The following is a 15,286-nucleotide window of genomic DNA, read 5'->3' as shown; positions in this document are numbered from 1 at the left end:
ACTATTTCCTTTCTCTCTTTCCTCACTTTTCCCACCTCAAAGTCCTTACCACTTTAGCTCCACCTGTACTAATGCTCTCTCTTTAGCTGCACTTTCATGAGCTGTGCACAAAATCCGATATAAGCAGGCAGCTTGCTAAGGCTGAGCTGGAAAGGGGCCTACCCTTATACCTCGGTTGAAATCCTCAGCTCCAGTGTCTGCCCCGGAGGTGGGAGGGGCACAGGAAGTACTCACCCTCTGGCTTCCCCTCCCACAGAAGCCCAGCCTCTGCAGGCTGGGACAGTGGAGAGGTTAGCTTTCTTTCTCCTTCTAGTTCAGTCCTTTGGCTAATGTGAAAGACCACGCAGAAGCTATGGAGTTGCTTTTTTGTACTTGACAAAAGTGCATAGCTAGAAGACAGGGATTCCCGGCTGGGAGGAGGGAGGAGAGCTGAAGATCCCTGCCTGGGCTGGCTGATCTAAGCAGTCAAAGTGGGAGCTGAGTGCTTGAAAGAGGATTATGCTCGCACTAGAAATAAGCAGTAAGTGAGCGAATAACCATGATGGTTTAAGAAAGGTTTAATCCCCCTGGGGTTGTGGGGTAAACTAGAAAATATTGCTTAATGCTAGAGTAAGACTGTAAGAATTCTGACTCTGTGTATAGTTGTGTGCTGTTTGGAGAGTAGGGATTTAAGTGCAGAATCAGTGCTCTAAATTCCTCCTCCCACTTTTGGAAAATGCCAACATAGTAGTTGGGGATATAATCTCCTTCCCTGACTTAATTTCTTCCCAGGAAAATGTACTACTAAATCAGATAAGGAGTTGGGATTAAATTGGAAAGGTGGAATTTGCTATTGGCAGAAATTGCAATCTTGAATTATGTTCTGTGATTGCTGAAGCTTTGTATCAATTAGCAGTGATTTGCTAATCACAAGAAAATCTGGAGTGGGGCCTTAAAAAGGGAAAACTAAGAGCTTTTATGACAAAGAGGCTGAGTAGTCTATATGTGTGGGATGAAATAGAAAAACGTATATAATTAATAATAGAGCTTTTGTAAAGCATTAAGCTAGAATAGCAGTCAGGGAACATAGAAGTTCCCTGGATAAAAATTACTTAGAAAAGAAGAAAATTTTGTTTCAATGACTTCTTTTGCTAGCCAAAATTTTCACAATGTTTACAAAGTCAAGACAATGATACAGAGATACTTCGATTATTGTCATACATTATAAATACTGTTGCTGGGCAAGATCTGTGGTTCTCTGGTCAGCAAGTTCTGGCAATGAAGCCACTGCCGCTGATGCAAAGAATTCTGGGATTTCTGACAGTAAAATGGATGGAAGGACCCACATTCCATCTCTACTTAATGTCCTTTCGTCCAGAAATCGGGTCATGCAAATGAGCTACTTGGTACGTATACAGATCAATTTTCAGAAAGGCATTTCTAAATGTTTTGCATTAGAGGGGTCTCTGGACAATATCCTATGGCAACCAGTGGACTAAAAGGATATAAAAGCTAAGTGATAGGAAGGAAATCAGCTTGATTGAAACCAACCTTGTTCTTTTTGTTTTCCATTAATCCTGAAATGGAACCTCAAATGAAGACAAGAATAATAATAGAAAGAGATTCTGTGACCATCTGTTCTGTTCTAAGTGGCCAACTTCATTAATATATGATAGAGAATTCAGATTTTATTTATGCATCCTAATACTTGAAGATTCACAAATCTCTTTATTACAGAAAAAAAGCACAAAAATGGTAGGTGTGTTTATTGGGGAGGAAATGTGGAAATCTGGTTTTGAAATATAGGGGTAAAAACAGACAAGAATCATGCCCCACAGTGTAAAACAGCTTTATGTCATGTTCGCGGAAGGATATAGTTTTTCCCCCAATGAGTCGGGGGTCTTAATATGGCGCAGTATGTGTAAACATCAGATTTAAGTCCCTTAATTCTAGTTCATGTAGTTAATATCTAAAGCAAGGATTTTAAAAATAATAATAATAACCTTGAACTAAAGCTAACTGTAGAGTAATTTTTTTTTCTTTTCCTTTTGTTACTGGTCCTCCACAGAGGTACTTTGATTTCTGAAATTGTGAAGAAACATGACATTTCTGGTATTCCCATCAACCAGTGCATTGGGAGAACAGAAAAAACAAATAAAAAAGACTCAAACAAATTATCTTTCTCCTATAGCATACCAGCAAAATGGTTGTCATGATCTATGTCCTTTTCTAACGTTAGAATATTTTATATTGGGGGAGGTACATGGAGAGTGGTCATTGGGGAGGGGAAAGATGACAAAATGCCAATAAAGTAATTTTAAAAGATGGTCTGTACTCTTCCAACTTTTCAAACTAATTAATTTTGGAAATTATTTTACCTTATTAAAATTATTTCTGAGGTGTTTTTTTTCCAGGGTTAGTTTTCATCTGATTTATAAGCAAATGTAGAAACTCTGAGGATTTGTTGAGTTACATAATACTTATGTTATTCTTAAAAATATATAAGGGATTAAAATAAAACATTTAATAGTTGAAACTTAAGCATAGTATTACTAAATGTAGTTTCAATCTTTTAAGAAAAATTTGCAGCAATTTTTGAAGGAATTACTTAAAGTATTAAAGAATCTTTTCTGAAATTACAGAATTGAGAAAAGAAGCATAACAATATTCATAAAAGGACTAAAGGTGTAATTTGGATGGGAGAGGCTAAGCAAAAAATACTTCATGAATAATTGTAAGCCAGCAGCTTAATGATAAAAACATTTTCAGTTGTCCATGAAAGACTGACATAAAGAATGATGTATGATGATTAGTGAACAAAGCTAAGTAGACTTTATCTTTAAAAAGTATTAAGTGGGAATTAAGATTATTAATGGAAAGAAACTAAATGATCATTTAAAATTATTCTTTCACAAGAAAAGTAAAGAAAAAGGATATGGAAAACTAAGCAGTGATGAAGACCTCGAAATAATTGTTGATCAAAAGCAGGTAAGTGAATGCTTACATACATTTTCTACCGTTGCACTGTAGATTTTTGACAGCTGAAGCCCTTTAGCATTCAGCCCTGCCCTGGAGGTTGCATTAGCCTGTCTAATGGAGGCCTGCACAAGATAGATTTTCAGAGCAACTAAGCCTAGCCTCCTTCTCTGATACCTCTGATTCACTGACTTCTGCATGTCAGCATGTTATGTTCTGTATGTAAGAATGATGAAAAACAAAGCAGAACAAGATAAGAGAACTTTGGGGAAATCAAAAGCCCCACTTGAAAAATGAATCAAAACAGCAATGATAATTTGGTTAGAAAAAAAGATTTAAACAAGAACCAGAAATATATTATTGTGAAAATCAGAAATGCTACCATTAGTATATGTATAAAATAATGAATATGATTTAAGGAAAGGGGGATAAAAGACATTAAAAACCTGAAAAGTTTAAAATATATATATTGTCCCATTGAGTCTCTCAGGGAGTTCTTCAGTAATTTAGAGATGATTTTTAAAAAGTAAAATGAAGCTATTTAATATTCTGTAGTACTGCTTGTAATTTCAGCTTGGGTTTTACATGGGCCCATGAGGTGAAATGAAAACTGCTTAATGGACCATAAACAATGACATACCAGGTCATGGAAGGTATCCAGCTCAAGCCACTGAATTGGCATCATCCCTTAACATCTTTGTTAATTTCAGGGAGACAAGCTAATTGCACATCCATTTAATGTACAAGTGGCACTGATTCTGAATCTGAGGGTCATGTAAACACAGGTGGAGATAAAGAAATATTTCAAAGGGACCTGAGCAGATGAAGAGGTTAAGAAAGAAAGCAGTCAGCAAGTTACAGAAAGGCAAGTTGAATTTGGACAGTTTCCTCATTGTGCAGTTGGTTTTGCATCATGGTGATTGCATTAAAGGAACAATTGTGTATATTTCTGAAACAAAGGAAAAACTGAACATCAGAAAATAGCAACCCAAAACAGTTGAGTTAGAGACGTGCCTGTTCGACCAGGAATAACTGAGGTAACTAAAGTGATCTTCCGGGGGGTGGGGGGGGATGCCCAAATAAAGTGTCTCTGTGGGAGGTGCAGAATATGTCGATTTTACAGGTTTCGCTCAAATTATGGCCCAAGTTTTTCTTGCCTTATCTTTACACTCTGGCTCCTGAGTATACTTGGTGGGGGGTTGGCCCTGTATTTCTACTTAGTGCCAAATTGTCAGTTTAGTCAATAAGGTAAGTGGGGCAGGAGCCTGAGTGCTCCAAGGAGCCATTAGCTCTCATTTTAACTAAGCCAGATTAGTTACCTCGGGCCTGCGGTCTCCATCTCCCACAGATCCTGCCTGTGGACTGGTATCCTGATCAAAGGACTGGACCCACCTGCTGAATGAACTAGTAAAATATAGTTGTGTATATTATGAGAACACATATGCCTACACATCCTCTATTAAAACAAAAAGTTGTTTTTTAATTTATTTCTCAATCATGTAGAAGGTAAACTCTCACTCTTTTTTGTACTTCTTTAGTATCATCCTCCCCCAAAGTTGCTTTTCTTTTCTTTCTTTTTCTAAAACTTTTTGTTTTAATTAAATTTGGGGACTCAGAACACATAAAATTACACATTGAGATCCTCAAAGTGGAAAATCCAAGGGAGTCATTGTTCTTTTTATCTCATGGTACATTTCACAAAATTTATGTTTTGCACCTAAACACATTTTAATTGATTGTTAAGGAATCTCAAACAAATAAATGAGAGAGAGAACAAACTTTTCTGCTTCTTCAGAAAATAATGCTTCCCTTACCTGGATCAAATGAGGGGGAATTTTACTTGCCCAGTCATTGTTTACCTCTGTAGTTATCATGTTTCCTCCAGTGCCATTGTGACAGTTGGCACTAGTTGGCAGGGACCCAGCTTTGCTGGATCATTCATGTCAAAACATGTTTCAAAAGAAACATGTTTCTTTATGAATATGACTTGGCACTGTTGTTGGTTGTTGGCTATAAGAGTAATCCTTCCTTTTGGGGAAGGTTTATCTAGTGTCGATGTGAGTAAATCCTAGGTTGAAACAATGACAACGTTGACACCTGAAAGTAAAATATTTGGGAAAACACTCTAATTAGTCTTTATAACATTGCAAAAAATTCCTCCTGAGTTTGAGATCAACATTAAAGGTATGCGTGCTTTCATGTGTATAAAATACATTTGTTTAACATTGTTTCCTCTCAGACATTACATATGTATACATGCTATTTTGGAAGGAATCTTTGTTTCAATGTATTCTTCCTATATCTTTTCAGAAACATGGTAGAAATTTGTTAGTTAACCTTCACATAATTGCAAATAGCTCTTTCAGTAAATGGTGCCAAAAGAAAATCTAAGGAAGCTAAATAAAATAGCTGGAGGCTGTGATGGGCAGAATTCTACTAATCTCATTACACATGTCATTCAGAAGCTCTAGCTCACGGACGCTGTGTAAGCTATATGCCATTTTGTAAGTCATGTGATTTGCAAGACTTGTACTTCCACGGAAAGCCCAGAATTTTGCTTATATAAGCAAATTAATAACAAGCAGCACAGAGTATGTGAATTTTCTTCTCCCTGGCTGCCCACATTCAAAACAGTAAAAGGTGACTTCTGTGTTATTTCTACATAAGAAAAAGTAATTTTGGAAACGTATAAGGTTTTATGCTTAAAAGGTAATATTGTACCTCTTTGTGAAATTGTATTGGCAAAGTTCATTTGGAATGCATATAAAATATTCCAGAAAATTCTTAGATGAGTGTCGATGTCCTAAAATAATAGGTGTCCTTTGTATGTAACCACACACATACACACACATTTATAATTATTTAAATATAAATGTATCACATTGGCATCAGAGTCCATGTTTTTTACCGGAAATCCCAAGAGTTTTTAAACTCCAAACCCAGGAAGGTAATCAAAGGAAACATATTGGATCAAAATCCTAGTGCCAACAAAAAAATAAAAATAAAAAAAAATAATCCTAGTGCCTCTAAAATCTAGACATTTGACATAAAATATATATATGTTTATTATATATGTCATATGATTACATATATAAGTAGTTATTAAATATAAATTATAATCTATAATTAATTCTATATTTGGTTTTCCAGAATAAATATTAAAAGAGAAATTTTAAATGAATATTTTGGACCATTTTTATTATGTATTAAAATATTTTCTCCTGATTGGAGGCAGTGGGATGTTGAGGTATAGATTTTATGTGCACGTGAACCTCCATCTGAAGTTACTGAGGTTTCGGGGGAGGGAGTGCGGGAGTAGATGGCCAGATACCTTGAGTAAGGGATTAAAAACATTAACAACTTTGAATGAATAATAAATTCACTATATTTTAAATTGCCCTTTTTAATTAGAGTCAACTTAATTGGTTCATGATATGCTGGAACGAGATAGCTTTTTTCTAAAATGTTTTCAAATTCTAAGTAGACATAAAGGAGGTAACAAAGGCTGACACAAAATTATAGAATATTATAATTACATGAAGGATATACCTCAGGTTCAAGCATTTCAAAAATGGGTTTAACAGTACGCTGTGGATCTAGTTGGGTGTAGGACTCAGAGTTGCGTCTGCATATCCTTCGATGCCCTATGTCAAATGTCAGCCAGTTACAAGGGGAACAAGGGCACATAGATTAGAGCTGAGCTTCTTAAACCTTAGTGGCCTCGGAATCCCCTGGAGAGCTTCTGAAACACAGATTGCTGGGCCCCATCCCCAGAGATTCTGATTCTGTAGGTGTGGGGTAGGGCCCAATGACTTGCATTTCTAAGTCCTCAGCTCCCACTGCTGAACCACACGTTGAGGAACACTGAGTCAAAGGCGATAATTATTGCAGCTGTAAAGGAAAAAAATTCATATATATGTATATGTATGACATGTGATAAATTTGACATGCTTTAACTTGGCAGTCATTACCTGGAGATCCAAAACCTAGAATTCATAGACATCTAACATGATGCTGAAAACAAGAAAGCCACAACCATTTACAACCAAAGGTGCCGTTAAAGACCCAGGTTTCCAGTCTGACTGGATTCTACTTGGCAGCCTTGTGATCTTGAACCTGTCTGAGGTATATTCCCTTATTTGTAAAATAATGCTCTGCTCTTCCCACCTCCCAGAGTTTCTCTGAGATAAAATTTGTGAAAGTGTTCTGTGTTGTAAATCATTTTAATTAGCTAGTCGTCACCACCTGTATTAGTCTGCTTCACCTGCCATAACAAAATACCATAGACTGGGGGGGCTTCTCCAACAAACATTTGTGTCTCACAGTTCTGGGGGCTGGAAAGTCAAAGACCAAGGTGCCGCCATGATCGGTTTCTGGTGCAAGTCCTCGTTTTGGCTTGTAGATGGCTGCCTTCTATCTATACCCTCACTTGGCAGAAAGAGAGAGCTCTAGTGTCACTTTCTTCTTATTAGGGCCTCACCCTATGGCCTCATTTAACTTTTGTCACATCCTCGTAGTCCCTATCTCCAAATACAGTCACATCGGGGGTTGGGGCTTCAACATATGAATTCGGTGGGAACAGAAACAGTGCATAACTCTGCCCACAGCTCCGACTTAGCAAACAGGAACACTGAGACCTAGAAAGGTGAGTCAAGATACCCTGAGTCCCTGGTTAGGTGCAGACAGAGCACTGGACGCCAGCCCTCCCTCCTGAAGTCCTGTCAATATTCTTTCTATCACTTCACAGAGCTTCTCTACAGTTGCTCATTACTGGTCATCCCATATGTGTGTCTTAAGCTGTTTTGCTTCAGTGCACTAATTATATAAAAGAATCATCTACTAGGAATGATCATAATTGGCCAATATTTATTTATTGAACCCTCGCAGGGATAATGTTTTCCATAAACACTTCTTGACTATTTACTTCCTTCTTGGCCCTTATGACTTTGCCAAGAAAAAAAAAATGCCCTTCATAGCAAATGTATACAAAATGAAAGCTAAGAGGTGGTTGTTGACATCTGCTGTTCTTCCCTTCACTACACAGCCTCCTGGAGGGGGGAGCGGGAAGGAGGGAGAGCTCTACCAGGCATGAGAAGCACCATGGAGAGAGACAACACATACCTTTCTTAGCCCAAAACCTTTCCGAGAGTGTCCTTTTACATTTGTAGAAGAAACCTATGCAGCAAGCAATGGAAATGAGAATTTCTGTGATCTTTCTCTGAGGAAAAAAAGAGACAAAGTAGAGCCACCCCCTTGTGTTTCCAATAGCATGTAAGCATTTGAGTGGGATTGCAATTCTGTCCTAGTGGTCCTTGTGGGAATGGATCCTAAAGAGGAAAATGCAGGATAATGTGAAATAAAAATAGAAGAATGAGAAAAATAGATATCCAGATTCCTTTTGGTACTAACAGATAGTTTGGTCATGCCACCATCTAAGCATGTGAGCTCAGACTTATAAGTAGTAAAAGGAATGGGGCTGATATGTGTCACTTCCTTGTTGTTCTCAGCACCATCTGGCCAGTGCTTTCTTTGCCATATCAATGTGGTGACTTAATTTAAATATAATTCTGATCCCATTTACCTCTGAAGAGACTTATAAAGCCTGAGACCCTGTCTCTTGATGTCATGTGTAATGCTATCTCTGGGTACCTCGTTGGAACTCTGTATTTAGTCATCAAAAACAGAAACCACCTGTAGACGTGCAGAAAAGAGACAACCTGGAGATTCTGAAGCAGGACCTCTGAGACACTGAGAGAACAAAACACCTTATGTAGTTGCAGTTGCCCTCATTACACTCACAGCAGACACAGGCTCATTAGCGTTTTTCCTCAGGAAATACTGATCGATGACAAATGATTCAGTGAAAAATAAGCCTTATTTATTTGTGGTGAGAGAGACTGAAGCTTTTTCAAATTTACTGTCTGTCTGAAATCAGCATTGGAGTAAACAAAGATTCACTACTGTAATCCAATCAATGGCATCTTGTCTGCAAAGCTGTTTATCTTCAATAAATATTGTATGAGAAAGAGGGAAAGTGTCCCACTAGGTTAAATTGAAAAATTACTGGAATTAAAGCATGATCACTCTATTTTATTCCTAAATATTCCCTATTTGTGTCAAGTAATATAAAAATAACTTGAATTACTGGTGATTTTAGGGGGGAATCACAGTAAAACAAAGTACCTGGCTTTACATTTTCCTTATAAACTCACAAAGGTGAGTTTATATTTTGTTTAATTGCATGCACGCCAATTTAGTGTGCTGATTTTCCTAAGCATCACCTGGCTCTAGGAAAAATAGAAAGGGCAGACCTACTATCTTGATTTCAGAGTCTTAACAGGTTACTGAGGTCTGAAGGTAGAAGGCCAGGAAACATAGAGGGTCACTTCTTGTAGAGTGAAACAGGCAGGCAAGAGAAAGCTGAATAGGAGTCCATCGTCCTAGTTTCTAGTCTCGGCTTTGCCACTTACTATGCAGACCTTGGAGCGAGCAATTTAGGTTCTCTGAGTTTCTTTCTTAATCTCTAAAATGGAATACAACCATCTGCCGCAGATGTCCGGTGTGAGGTTCAAATGAGGATGGCCGTCTGCAGTGACTGGTCCAGCTCAGGCCGCAAGGCTAGAATTCAGGACTACCGCTGTTTTGTCTCATGCTCTTTCCACCAGCAGCTCAAGCTTCCTGAATAACGAGTTGGAAATGGTTGTTGCCTCATGTTGTTTTCACTGAGCTTATTTTGTCTGCTTTACTATTAAGCATTCTGCACGCCTTCTGTAGGACACTGTCAGATACTTTAGTCTGGCGCATTTTGGGGGTACCCGTTCCTCTGCCACTGCACGTGCTTGACATTGTGAATATAACAAGTTTGTTATAGAGTGGTTAAGAAGAGCGCTTTCACAGTCAGGAATTGGAGTGAAAACAGGCTACAGCCACAATATGATGAAGCCTGTATTACCTTTGGAAAATTAACCAGCTTCTCTGAGCCTCGGGCTGCTCTACTATAAAATGAGGAACGTGCTGTCTACTTCATAAATAAGTTCCTGTATATTAGTGCTTAGCAACATGAATGGCATGTAGTAAGTGCTCTATAAATGGCAAATACTGAGGTGGGTGGGTGGGTCATGGGAGTTGATGGTAAAATGGTTAGATTTATTAGCTGTAGAATCCCCTTGGATTTCTTCAGGACTGAGTTATAATAATTCTAGACAATAAAGCCTATTCTGAGGTCATAAATACAGATCTCCCCCTTGGATCAACTATGTGCAGAAATTAAGGGAATAGACTGTGTAAGAAAAATAGGGAGTGAGAGGGACAGTGGCTGACCCCACTGGAGGCGGGCAGTACATACCAATTCCACCTAATTGCTATCTTGGAAATGAGCTCACCACATATACCAACTTTTCAAGAGAAGAAAATAATCTGCTGCTTTTTTAATGTTTAAAATAAATTAAGAAATTTTATAACAATGCGTAGTCCAACAAAACGTCTGGGTCTGTATGCAGCCATTTGTAACCTATTATACTCATGTGACTCTAAGATCAAAGTAGAGTCGGATGTTGACATGACCTGGTCAGGCCTCTGCTCTCCCCTTCTGTTTCTCTCCTGCTTTTCACCCTCCCCTTGAAAACTAACCTAGTTGTTGATCTGATTAAAATAATAGACTTTAAGGCATAATTGTTAGGTGACCTAAAGACAGCCCCCCATCCCAGAAAGTTCAAGTTCCTCAAAAGGGAGCCAGTTACCTATAATGTAAAAAATCCTCCTTTTAATAAAATGAGTAGGGCAGATATTTATAAGCAGAAGGTATTGCTGGTATTTCCATCTATTCAGGACTTTTGCCATGTTCTATTCTTGCTAACTTAGCATCTCAGTGAGTAAACAAGTTACCAGCATTGTTTGGTTTTTTTTCCTTCCCTCTGTCCCTTCTTCCTTCCTTTCCTTTTTCCCTTTCTCCCTTTATACTCCTCTATCCCTCTCTCCCTCCCTCCCTTCCTACCTTTTCTTTTCTTCTCTTCACCCTCTTTCTCTATTACGTTTGACCCTCTTGGCTGCTTCTTATACATGGTTTATTTCAGGAACGTTTTAAGGTGGTTTAATGGTATAAGTAAGAGCAGCAAAATAGTATTTATGAAAATAGGTGAAAAAGAAAAATTAAAATCTTTGTTGGAGATATAACGTAATGCTAGAAATGAGGCTATTATACCACGGCACACCATGGAGCCTTCCTTGTTAAAGATGAGCCACACACTTTGCTCTAAACCTCCTAAAAGTTAATATGAAAAGGGGTTACGGGTCAGTCACTGTATTTCCAACTCTTGGGTATATTGCTGTTTTAAACAAAATTAGAGTTCTGTTAATAAAGAATAAAAGGTTGTTGAATATAAAACTAACAGTTTCCAGCACCTTCCACTCCTTTGGCTTTGTAACTTTTATGCACACTCTTCCTTCAATAAACAGAATTCCTTCCCAAGTAATACCCTAGTCCCTTCCCAGGTAATACCACACCATTGTCTTATCAATTATTTCATTCAATTCAAAGACCAGGATTTCTGTGCAATGTGCTGTCCATTTCGTTAGGTCTTGAGGTGGCCTCCCCCATAGTCTAGTGATCAGCTACAAAGTGATCTACAGTTGTTCACTGCCTGTGCCAAACCTGGAAGTGTGTGGGAGATGCCACGCTGTGAACCAAGGATGGCTGCCACTAGTACCAGCCTTGGGGTAAGTCCACCAAAATCCAGGACACTGCAGCCCTGCTGCTACGTGCCAGCTCCCTTAAGGTTCAGCCACTGATAAAGCTTTGCGCATTATGCAAGTTAGGTGAGGCAGGGTCTCAAGGAGTCACTAGAGTGGGAGAAGTCACCAGGTTAATGTAGACTCTGGTTTGGTGCCAGAGCTGAGCCTGGAGTGATTCAGCAAAAGTCTCAGAGCACACCAAGCCCAGTCGCCACCCACATGGGGCCAGTGGACTCCAGTAGTTTCCCAAGAAAGAATGCAATGAAGGAGGTGCAGGCTGCTCAGAGAGAAAGTGCCTTCAGCAGTCCCAGCTGAGTCAGCAGGGTAGAGCAGCAGAGCTCACCAGGCCAATCAGATTCAGATTTGGCCTGTGGGGGAGGGCTCAACACAGGAAAGATGGCGCCCACCTGCTGGTTGCACGGAGTAGGACCCCTCACCAGGAAGACACCAGCTGTCCTCCAGTCCTCCCATTGAAGCCACACACCTCAGTCTGCCTCCGTATGTCTCAGAGGCCCCCAAGTCACCATCCCTCTGCTGGAGCCCAAGGTGAGTACCTGCGTGTGAGTTTGTGTGCGGGCCATATAAGAGGACGCCTGGGTTTCCCCTAATGGTTAGAATCCCCACTGTTTTTCACCGCCAGATGTTGTGGGGGGTCCTCTACCCGGCACCAGTACTCTGGGCTGGGGAGCTTGGTGTGGGGGCCTGGGGTCCCACGCTCCTCCTGGAGGAACCTCCATGACCGAGATATCCCTCTTGATTCTCAACCGCCACACGCAGATGTGAGGCCTGTTCCACATCTCTGCCCCTCCTACCAGTCTCAGCGTGGCTTGTTCTTTATCTTTTTAGCTATAGGACTTCTGTTTGGCTAGACTTCAGATGGTTCTCCAGGTTGATTGTTCTATAATTTAGTTGTGATATTAATGTGTTCATGGAAGGAAGCAGGCAGTGTTTATCTACTCCACCATCTTGCATTTCTCTCTGGTGATCAGTAATCATCTACCAGCATTGTTAAGTAGCGAACACCCAGGTTTCCTCCACCAGCCCACCTTCCCCAATTTCCCAAACAGGAATGCAACTCACAGGGCTCAGTTAAAAACTATAATCACTGATAGAGACCTTGAGTTACCACCTCAAGTTCAACTAATATCTGAAATGCAATTACAAATCTTTATTTTAAGATATTGTTATACAGCCTATGTTCATTATATGTGGCATAGAAGGAAAAAAAGTGGACTTTCAAGTTGGAAAAAATATATTGATGTTAAGTAATCTTCAAGTAGCTCTTTTTTTTTTTCTTTGTAATCCAATGGGGAAAAGTGCTGGCAGGATGTTTAGTCCCTGAAAAAATAAATGCAAAATTTAAATGACATGAGCTGACATGCTGAGTGTAAAAATAATGTGATATATGAAAATAACAGTCAGAGACAGTCATACTTAAAAGTAGACACAGCCATTTGGAATACAACTTGAAAACAAGCACATTCAACCTTTCTCTGTGGAAGGTATGTTGTGCTTTTACTCATGTTTTTTGTTTTGTTTTGTTTTTTTGGTTGGTTGGCTGTGTGGTCATTTTTGTTGTTTTAAGTAGGTTCATTTGATCAATATGAGAACTGTAGCTATTAGAGCTGAAAGGAACTTCAGCAGGTAATATAATCCAGAGGTTTTAAAATTGTGCTCTGTGGAACCCATTCCCAACTCTTTTGAATGGAGAGGTATGGTCGATGTATATGGTACCACCTCTTAGTGAACAAGTCTGCCCCTAGCAGATAAGCTTTGTTTGATTCAAGGGTGCTGCTACTAACTTTAATTATATCGATTCTAGTTCAGTCAAAATAAAATAGGGAAATAGCTTGACTGTGTCACTAAGTTACTTTACGTCATAGGAAATAGTAGAACTTGGGTCTGCGGCCTCTAGTCTTGCGTTCATTCATCTACCCCTATAATTGCCTTCCTAAATCAAACTGCTTCTGACCCTTTCTTCTAAACTCTCTTGTGTTGGTAAGCTAAACATACCCATTGAGCCAGAAAAAAATCCTTGAGAGAAATGTGTATTTCAAGTGCACAGCGAAATGTGTTACATTTGTCTGATAGATTTTTATGAAAGGATGTCTGTATGAGATGCTGCCTCGTTCTTCATAAAGAGGTTCTCACACACTTTGTTACAACTTCCCAGTATGTATCAGGGTACAGATATTAAAGACTTTAAAAGTAGGATTTGAATCTCCTAAACTACGCCTTATGAAATTAGCAAAGTGTCTCCTCCATATTGAAGCAGACGTTTCCTCTCCACCTGGATCAGTATATCATCTCCCCCTCGATTGGCTGTGGGGATTGTGAACTGTACCCACAGTTCAGCATCTAGCTTCCAAGTCTGTCCATTTGGAAGTGAGCTGCCAGTGCTTTTGTCTAATGAACCCTGCAGGAGACTCACTGATTACTGATTGGATCAGTGTCTATTGTCATAAGGGCTTTGCAAACCAGTTGTGGGTGGAAATATTTATACTGAAATGATGTGTGTCACAAATTCAAAATCTGATAAGTAAAAATGACAAAGGAACAGACCACACAAAAATATTGATTTTCTTATTTTAATACTTAAACAGCAGAGAGAGTTTAGAGAGTCAACTTCTTTCCTTCTCTTCTGACTTTGGACCTTTTGGCTGTGCTCTGTCATTGCCCTGACCTTGTCATTTCTGTGATTGTGCTTTTATTCTCTTCCATCTAGATTTTGCAGTACGTGTCTTTTCCTTTCTGCTCAGTCTACTCTGACCCCTGCCTCTGGAATGGGTCTCTTATTCTGACACTGCATATATAACTTTTGACAGAAACACAGTTCTCATAAACCTGCTTTTTTTTTAATGCTCCATTGCCTCTTTCCCTTGCTCAAAAATAACTCTATAATGCTGTCATTTCCATTTTCAGTCATTAATTTTTCACATGGTCTACCCCCAGTCTGAGTGAGTACCATTTCCTTCCTAGCTTGTGATCTAGGAAAAAACACATGCAAACATAAATGATCATTCAATACAATTGTTATTTATACCTCATCTTAGTATTCTTTGGGCCAAATGATCTCATTCTTGAAATATATGAATAAGTGACTTATTAAAGAAATGGTGAAACAATGTATCATCTCGGCTTTGTGCTGGATGTTCTGAATAGAGAAAAACATTCATTCATCACTTTTTTTCTAACAAAATTATCTCATTTGTATAATTCATGAATGATTAATGAATTCTTATCGTAGAAAAAACACTAAGCATTGGAAGTAGTTTTCTTTCAATCGAAGGTTGTCCAGTTATTACTTCCTACATTCTCAGCTTCTATCATTAAACTTTAAATTTGCCCCTGCAATTGCTGCACTAATTTTTGTGAATTATGGGAGTAGTTTCTGATAAAAAATAAGTGGTGGTGCATCAATTGATAGATTGCTTTAATCAAATTGTTTGGTACAGAATAAAACAAATTGAAATTCCCAAACAGGCATAGTTATTCTTAAATTTTTAAGCTAAAGATGTAAAACCTTGAAAACTTTGCATTTTAAAAAAGGAAAGCTTTTCGTTTTTCACTAAATGAATAAGTAAGCAATCTTACCCTTCCA

General features: G+C 38.8%; 1 protein-coding gene across 16 annotated transcripts in view; it reads left to right on the top strand.

The window, feature by feature from the left end:
* Positions 1 to 15,286, top strand: part of PEX5L (peroxisomal biogenesis factor 5 like) — a 203,830-nt gene that overhangs the window by 50,621 nt on the left and 137,923 nt on the right. For 3 of the 16 annotated variants that reach the window (XM_074328359.1, XM_074328343.1, XM_074328330.1), the window contains exon 2: positions 2,896 to 2,967. The exons of 5 other annotated variants lie outside the window; for them this stretch is intronic. In XM_074328359.1, coding sequence (XP_074184460.1) covers positions 2,896 to 2,967 — 72 coding nt within the window. Of the gene's footprint in view, positions 1 to 265; positions 521 to 548; positions 1,386 to 2,895; positions 2,968 to 15,286 lie in introns of those variants that run through there. 8 more of the 16 variants (XM_074328335.1, XM_074328325.1, XM_074328356.1 and 5 more) reach the window with 7 other exon arrangements.

This window comes from Rhinolophus sinicus, linkage group LG01, assembly GCF_036562045.2.
Source record: "Rhinolophus sinicus isolate RSC01 linkage group LG01, ASM3656204v1, whole genome shotgun sequence".
Classification (NCBI taxonomy): Eukaryota; Metazoa; Chordata; class Mammalia; order Chiroptera; family Rhinolophidae; genus Rhinolophus; species Rhinolophus sinicus.
Note: the sequence above shows the minus strand (reverse complement) of the source record. Positions and strands in the feature narration are given on the sequence as shown.